At 44.0% G+C, this 8,349-nt stretch overlaps 1 protein-coding gene across 1 annotated transcript; it reads right to left on the bottom strand.

Moving 5' to 3' along the window:
* Positions 1–4,106: 4,106 nt before the first annotated feature.
* Positions 4,107–7,968, bottom strand: LOC117411811 (homeobox protein ARX-like). The gene is made up of 5 exons (XM_034019580.3): positions 7,688–7,968; positions 6,925–7,339; positions 6,397–6,442; positions 5,772–6,058; positions 4,107–5,679 (listed from the first exon to the last, which is right to left on the bottom strand). The coding sequence occupies exons 1-5, from the start codon at positions 7,905–7,907 to the stop codon at positions 5,490–5,492; spliced, it is 1,158 nt and encodes a 385-aa protein (XP_033875471.3). The 5' UTR covers positions 7,908–7,968; the 3' UTR covers positions 4,107–5,489.
* Between the last annotated feature and the right edge of the window lie 381 nt (positions 7,969–8,349).

The following is an 8,349-nucleotide window of genomic DNA, read 5'->3' as shown; positions in this document are numbered from 1 at the left end:
TTACAGGACTGGCGTGTTAGAAAATGAGCTCATCTCGTTTCTTAAGTGTTTCATATGGCAGCGTTTTCAAGCGGCTTGTCATTGTTTGAGGGGTTTGGGGGGGGGGGGGGTAGCTTGCATTCTTTTCCCTCTTACTAGAAGATTGAAATGATAAAAACGGCTGGATAGCAGTTTACTGTACCTGTTCACTTGTTCTGTGGGATTACAGGTACTACAAGTGTATTCTCTCCTTAGAAAAGTTCCCTTGTGGTTATACAATGTATTTACAATGATTTATCATGGTTTACCATGTTTTTAATGTGCTTTATCAAGCCTCTGGGTTATACAGTGCTTACCTATGCTTCACCATGCTTTCACAATGCTGTACAACACTTTGCTATGCTTTTACTGTGGTAAACTATTATAAGGCTAGGAAAGCTAGTGCAGGACTAGAGTTTATCGAGGTCTGTGGAAGCAGTCTTCATTGGCTTGCCTTGGAATGTAATGCATATATAACCCTGACCCTAACCCTAACCTTGACCCTAACCCTAACCCTAATCCTAACCCTAACCCTAACCCTGACCCTAACCCTAACACCATGGACTACAACATGGAGACAGAGAGATTCACTAACCACCTGCCTCTAATCATGCAGAATGAGAGCAGTTTAAGAGAACAATATACGCCTAAATACGTCATCTGTCTGTCTGTCTGTCTGTCTGCCTGTCTGTCTGTCTGTCTGTCTGTCTGCCTGCCTGCCTGTCTGTCTGCCTGCCTGCCTGCCTGCCTGCCTGTCTGTCTGACTGTCTGCCTGCCTGCCTGCCTGCCTGCCTGTCTGTCTGACTGTCTGTCTGTCTGCCTGCCTGCCTGCCTGTCTGTCTGCCTGCCTGTCTGTCTGTCTGACTGTCTGTCTGCCTGTCTGTCTGTCTGCCTGCCTGTCTGTCTGTCTGTCTGTCTGCCTGCCTGCCTGCCTGCCTGTCTGCCTGTCTGTCTGTCTGCCTGCCTGCCTGCTTGTCTGTCTGTCTGTCTGATAGTCTGACTGCCTGTCTGCCTGTCTGTCTGTCTGTCTGTCTGTCTGTCTGTCTGTCTGTCTGTCTGTCTCTGTGGACACACATTCGTTTAACAGCCATTTTGCATTCCTGTAGAAGGAGCCAACCCTGGTTAATCTGAACCCTTGTTAATCTGAACCCTGGTTAATCTGAACCCTTGTTAATCTGAACCCTCGTTAATCTGAACCCTGGTTAATCTGAACCCTTGTTAATCTGAACCCTGGTTAATCTGAACCCTTGTTTATCTAAACCCTGGTTAATCTGAACCCTTGTTAATCTGAACCTTTGTTTATCTAAACCCTGGTTAATCTGAACCCTTGTTAATCTGAACCCTGGTTAATCTGAACCCTGGTTAATCTGAACTCTGGTTAATCTGAACCTTTGTTAATTTGAACCCTGGTTAATCTGAACCCTGGTTAATCTGAACCTTTGTTAATCTGAACCCTGGTTAATCTGAACCCTGGTTAATCTGAACCTTTGTTAATCTGAACCCTGGTTAATCTGAACCTTTGTTAATCTGAACCCTGGTTAATCTGAACCCTGGTTAATCTGAACCCTGGTTAATCTGAACCCTTGTTAATCTGAACCCTCGTTAATCTGAACCCTGGTTAATCTGAACCCTTGTTAATCTGAACCCTGGTTAATCTGAACCCTTGTTTATCTAAACCCTGGTTAATCTGAACCCTTGTTAATCTGAACCTTTGTTTATCTAAACCCTGGTTAATCTGAACCCTTGTTAATCTGAACCCTGGTTAATCTGAACCCTGGTTAATCTGAACTCTGGTTAATCTGAACCTTTGTTAATCTGAACCCTGGTTAATCTGAACCCTGGTTAATCTGAACCTTTGTTAATCTGAACCCTGGTTAATCTGAACTCTGGTTAATCTGAACCTTTGTTAATCTGAACCCTGGTTAATCTGAACCCTGGTTAATATGAACCATTATTAATCTGCCAGCGGTAATCATCCAAACTCTGGGAGGAAGAGAATTCAAGAGCCACTTGTTACAACAACAAAACAGCACTCCCAGAAACCTGCTCTGATTTACTGTGGAAATCAAATGAAACCTTCTTTGGCCTGATTATGTGGCTTTTGGATCCTTTATTGGCAGAGCAGTCGGCTGTTCAGGGGTCCTCCAGCGCAGATGCTGCGCATTTTATCCCCAAATTAGGAGTCTCTGTAGTACTGCAGCAGGTGCATGGACCACGGCCCAGGAAAGAGAGAAAGGAAAAGGAAAAAGAAAAAGAAAGAAAGAAAGAAAAGCACAAAGGCAAATCGCTTTCACATCTATCTACACTGAAATGGTGGGGTTATGTCCAATTATTGCTAGAACTGTTCAAAAGTTTGTTAGAATAAACCCTAAAAGTTGTAATCGCTAATCTTGTGTGAATGGGCTCAGCTGGACGACTACATACTTGTGAAATGCATTTCCTTCATGAATACTTTTTGGAGTCGCTGCAGATCTGCTGCGTGGAGCCCCTGCTGAGACGGGTTCTTTGCAACACCTGGCTCTCTTTTCATTTTCTTTTCGTTTGGAGCTCTGCTTCCCTTTCTCAAAGGAGGTTTAATGATATTATCCCCCCACACTAATCGAAAAGATTAGACTCATTTCTAAAACATGCAGGGGGGTTGAAGATAAAGCCTTAGGCAGACACATGTTTGAGAAAACACAAGGATGTATTGTTTTGCACGGATGATAATAGTGATAATAATCAGGAGGGGGGCTGGCAGACACTTCAAAGGTAAGAATGGTTTCACTGCTGTTTCAGGCTAGAACAGTTATTGTTATGTAGCGTTATGTAGCGTAGCCCTCATACCCTTCTCAATCCTGACTTCCCACCCTACTCCCCCGATATTAAAAACTCAATTGCGTTCTCTTACCTTCGCATACTTGTGTGCCTCTTTGTACCATGAATTGTAAATCGCTGTGTATAATGTATTCTATGTATTCAGGCTGTTTGTGTGTGTGCACAACGTCATTCCATTGAGTGGGTCCGAAGCCTTCATCAAGGGACTGATAATTCATTTAGAGGGAATGCAATTACTTCAGATGCAGGGCCACAGGGCAGACGGGTCACAATCTGATAGCAGTAAATGAAGCATTCAAGCCCACCCACTTCACAGCAAAAGTCATTTCCATGATCACTTGAAAATATTATGCATGAAACTTCTTATTTCTCTCCCCTTGTTCTGCAGAGCTCGTTCCGTTCTGTGGATTGCATTACTGAATGAGTCAACTTGCATTTTCAATCAGAGTCGAGGGAGGGGAAGCTGCATAACTCCAACACACCCCAGCACCAGCAGGAATAGAGAGTTAGTATTGCACTCAGCGGGGCTGCATTCAGAAACCCTTAAAGAAACTTTATATACAGAGTTACTATAGCACTCAGAAACCCTTAAAGAAACTTTATATAGAGTTACTATAGCACTCAGAAATCCTTAAAGAAACTTTATATACAGAGTTACTATAGCACTCAGAAACCCTTACAGAAACTTTATATACAGAGTTACTATAGCACTCAGAAATCCTTACAGAAACTTTATATACAGAGTTACTATAGCACTCAGAAATCCTTACAGAAACTTTATATACAGAGTTACTATAGCACTCAGAAACCCTTAAAGAAACTTTATATACAGAGTTACTATAGCACTCAGAAACCCTTAAAGAAACTTTATATACAGAGTTACTATAGCACTCAGAAACCCTTACAGAAACTTTATATAGAGAGTTACTATTGCACTCAGAAATCCTTAAAGAAACTTTATATAGAGTTACTATAGCACTCGGTGGGGCTGCATACAGAACACTTTATAAATTCAGTGACAGCTGCAGCCAATTTGGAAGCAGTGGCACATGTAAGAGTCTGTATGTTTTTGCCACCCTTTCAGCACATGTAAGAGTCTGTATGTTTTTGCCACCCTTTCCTTGTCATGAAAACCGTTTGTTTCTTTGCTTTTATGTTCTAACTTTAATCGGAGATGCAGGTTTGAAAAAGGATTTGAAAATGTTGTATCACTGAACTAATGCACCCTCCCGGAACAAAGCACTGCATTAACACCAGGACAGCAGCCCTCAAGAGACTAACAACTGCTTTATTTTCCATCAGAAATAGGATTTTTATTTGTATCACTTTAATTACTTTAATATCAAATAGCCTACTTTAGTCTAATAAAATCATCTAGATCATTTGATCACAATGTACATTTCTTATTCAGTGAAAGATACAGTTTTGGGCTGATTTGTTTTACATATACAATCCTAACAAAATACTTCAAAGTGTTGAATATGTTTAGAACTTGCAGTTTTGAACCACTATAAATACTGATCATACGCACGCACGCACATACATACATACATACATACATACATACATACATACATACATACATACATACATACATACATACATACATACATACATACATACATACATACATACGTTACAAAATGCTACACTTAGGCACAAGGTTTTGTACTTTGGTTTACAAGTAGTCTGAGCTGCAGTGAATTCATAGTGTGTTTCAGGGTTTGATTGAATATCGCAATAGAACAAGGAGAAAATATGACTTCATGAAATGAACCTCAACACTGAGCCCTCGTTAACAGTGAGGAGATGGGTGGAATGACTTATGGACGGACGCTTACAGTAAATCAAACGAATACAACAGGAAATATCTCAGCTATTAACGACCTGCATTTGAACAGCCAGCGTATGCAGGTGTGCTGCTAGCCACCAATACATCCCCTTCGGTCACCATTTCTCATTTTAATTTGTAGAAATTTGAAAACACTTTGTGTGAACTCTCTGGAGTTCGAGAAGCTGCCCTGCCACAACTTAAAAAAAACACTGGTTGTGCAGGCTGCACAGCAACATAGGGTGCATTTATAGTAAATGTCACTGCACAGTAGCTCAGTTTACCCTGTTTTTTCCTGGACCAGCCCTGTAGGTGGTGATTCCACTTTAATAAAAGATGCATTGGGATGAAACGAGGGAGGGGGTAGAGGATAAGAGCTGGTTATTATTAGGCAGTGCGGTCATGGCTCCCACTTGCTCCATAATGCCATTCCACCTATGTGCCATTGCCCTGGCATTCTCCTAAAGAGCTGGAACACAAATGGCATGGTCTCTTAACTAAGACTCCTCAATACAGGGCTACAAAGGTGGAAGCCCTGTACATAAGAAACCTGAGCACCAGGGAAAGCCCTCTGCCCAACCATCTCTTTAAAACTACTGTATATGCATTCTTGAAACGCTGTGTGCAAAGTCCTTGTGTGCAGCACACAGCATACAAATCACACTGTGCATGACTTAGGAGTCATGGTGAAAGCAAACATGGTTTCGATGCAGGTAACAGAACCCACCTGCCTGCCCCTGGGCTGCTGCATCACACACGGCATTGCTTGGGCAGGGTAGCGTTTGCCAGGGTTTTGCAGGCACAGTACAGCAGTCTCTGATGGTTAGGTATCTTGCGGTGGCACGTGTGCAGAGTGCTCCTTCGCTCGGAGTCTGAGCTCTGCGATGCTGGAGGTTTTTCTTTCGCTGGTCATGGGGTCTGGCATGGCAAGGGAAGCGGGTTCGAAGGACTGTCCAGGGGATTTCATGAGCAGTGAGGGTGTGCCCATCAGGGGGCTTACTGCTGTGAAGAATCTGAGGTGGTGAAAATAAAAACCAACATGTTTCACTACTTTAGATTGAAGACAATTTAATTAAAAAAAGACTATGACTATGACTACGACTACCTGTTGAAATGTGGGTTGAGGAGAGGGTGTCTCAGGAAGGAGGCCCAGGTCAGCGCTCCGAGGCCCAGGTTTCCCAGGGCGGCGGGAGTAAAGGCTGGAGCCATGGGGGGGAGCCCGAGTACCGGGATAGGGGTGGATCTCCAAGCGGGGTCCAGAGCCGAGGGCTGGTTCAGGGGAAGGTCCAGATACACTCCGAGGGGGCTCGCCATGGCTAAGCCGGGAGCGTTACTGAGAACGGCTGCCTTCTCACACTTCCGCCACTTCGCTCTGCGGTTCTGGAACCAAACCTGCAGGCAAAACACTTCAGTTACTGTCTGGTGTGGAAACACCATTAACATCATTCCATCAAGCACTGGGACAGGCGAATACACGCAGCTACAGACTGCAGGTCAGGGGGGTGCAGTACATACCTCACAATGCCCCCCTCACTAAAGTGGGGACTTACAAATGACTGTTAGCAGACAAGCAGTTTGTCAATGATATAACAACATTACCTAGAAGAATGAGAATATTGAGCTCAAGCTGGGTCTGTGCATGCTGTACATCTAGAATAGTGTCTTCATACGACACAGAAGCCTGCTGCTCCTCTGGTTAAGGTGAAGAGGCTGTCGGAGACAACACATACCTGCACGCGGGCTTCTGTTAAATCAAGACGCATGGCTACTTCCTCCCTGTGGATACAAACGCAGTGTCTGTTTATTCAGGGATCTACAAACACAGGCTTTATATACAAGGTGTTTTCTATTACAGCGTCTAAAGTTTTACAAAAAAATATGTGTATAAAACCATTGCAGTCCTGAAGAGGGTTTCAAAGAAACTAAATACATTTACTAAAACGTGTTAATAAACACACTTAAAGCAGTGCTCCTCCATAGTTAGTTTACAAGAGTATTTCATGCAGTCTGATTCGCCAGTGAAGAATACATATGTACTGCTTTGAGCTCATCTTCACCAGGAGACTTCTGCATTAAAGTGTGCAGTGCAATACACTGTACTGGGAATGCACAGGACACTGATATCGCTAGTTATACTCTCTTTATATATTTCACATGGATAAGATAAAACGATAAAATGCTTCATCGATTATTTAATATTGTTCTACTTGGTCCCTGGAAGTTTGTTTCAGGAGTTGTACATACAGTGCACTACCCACCTTGAGAACACATCTGGGTAGTGAGATTTCCTGAAAGCTCTCTCTAGCTCCTCTAACTGGAAGTTCGTGAATGTGGTTCTGTACCGACGCTGCTTTCTGTTGAAGCAGGACCTGTCAAAGTGACCCGGAGAACCGCACTTCTGCTCCAGGCGCGTCCCACTCGCGTTTTCCAGCAGTCTTTCACCGGGCTTGTCTTCTGTTTTCCCACTCGTTTCTACCTCTTGCTCGCCCCGGGTAGCTGCGTGCTGCAGACGCTCGTGGGCTCTGGCGTTTCCCGGACCGCAGATGTGATGGGATTTGATATCACTGGAATAGAGAGTCTCCATCTCGTGAATGATGCTCTGTGCCTGCGACCCGGGTTCTTCCAGCGGGTCCAGTTGAGGGGGCAGCAGCTTCACTTCTGACTGGCGGCCACCTGTCTCAACAGAAGTGATTTCGTTCACTGTATCTGTTTCCGGAAGCAAAAGTATATTATTCTATACCGATACCAACATTCTTTTATTTGCAGAACAATCAATAATCTTTTACCAGTTCATACAAATGTCAAGGTATCCTACTGACTGTCATTAAAAAAAATGCGTGTATGCCAGTCAAGTTTTTTTTCTTCCAATTACGAAATCCTATTTGCAGTGTTTAACAGATCTACTACTGCGGGCACCATCTAGAGTTGTTGGGTGGTTACTTTTTTAAAAAAAACTTTGTTTTTAAGACAAACGTTTTAAAAAAACAGTATCTAAAACTAAGTTGCAGCGTGTTCGCTTACCCCGACCCGTTTCGCTGACCCTCGCCCCTCCTTCGTCTGCAGGACTCTCCTCGCAGTTGCCCCTGCCGCTGCCACTTCCTAAGATGCTGTCGATGAAATAGGAGGACCGCAGAGGACAGCTCGACGGTCCTTTCTTGGACGCGCTAGACTTGAGGTCACCAGCGCTGTTGCAGCCAGCTTTGCTGCTGGTATTCCTGCCGCTGCTCTGCGTTGTCTGCATAGCCCCGCTTCTTCACAGTGGCACGCTCCTAGTCCCTCTGGAGATGCAACCTCAATGGCACTTTTTAATGTCAGTGAATTGTGTACACAGCAATATCATGAAATACACACGACTGGAGTTCCTATTGGTCCTCGTGTAAAGCACTTCTGTGTGATTAGCAATGGATGACACGGGCTAGGAGGGGGTGGAGGCAATGTGTAGTCATGCACAGTACAGCGTATAGACCGCGCAATGCCCTGGAACACGACACGGTTAGTGTTTTATATGGTTCAGTACTAAATATACCCGGTGTATATACCAGCCTATTATATTGTGTCGTATTGGCAGCATCTTGGATGTGCATTCAATGTGTATTCATGCACCGCCCTTCTCCTCTTTCTTCTGTGATTAGATGATTCATATTTGGAGCCGATGCGATTCTGGTTGTTCTACGCAACGCCAG

This window comes from Acipenser ruthenus, chromosome 16 (assembly GCF_902713425.1).
Source record: "Acipenser ruthenus chromosome 16, fAciRut3.2 maternal haplotype, whole genome shotgun sequence".
In the NCBI taxonomy this organism is placed as follows: domain Eukaryota; kingdom Metazoa; phylum Chordata; class Actinopteri; order Acipenseriformes; family Acipenseridae; genus Acipenser; species Acipenser ruthenus.
The sequence above is the reverse complement of the archived record's forward strand: the minus strand, read 5'-3'. Positions and strand labels throughout refer to the sequence as shown.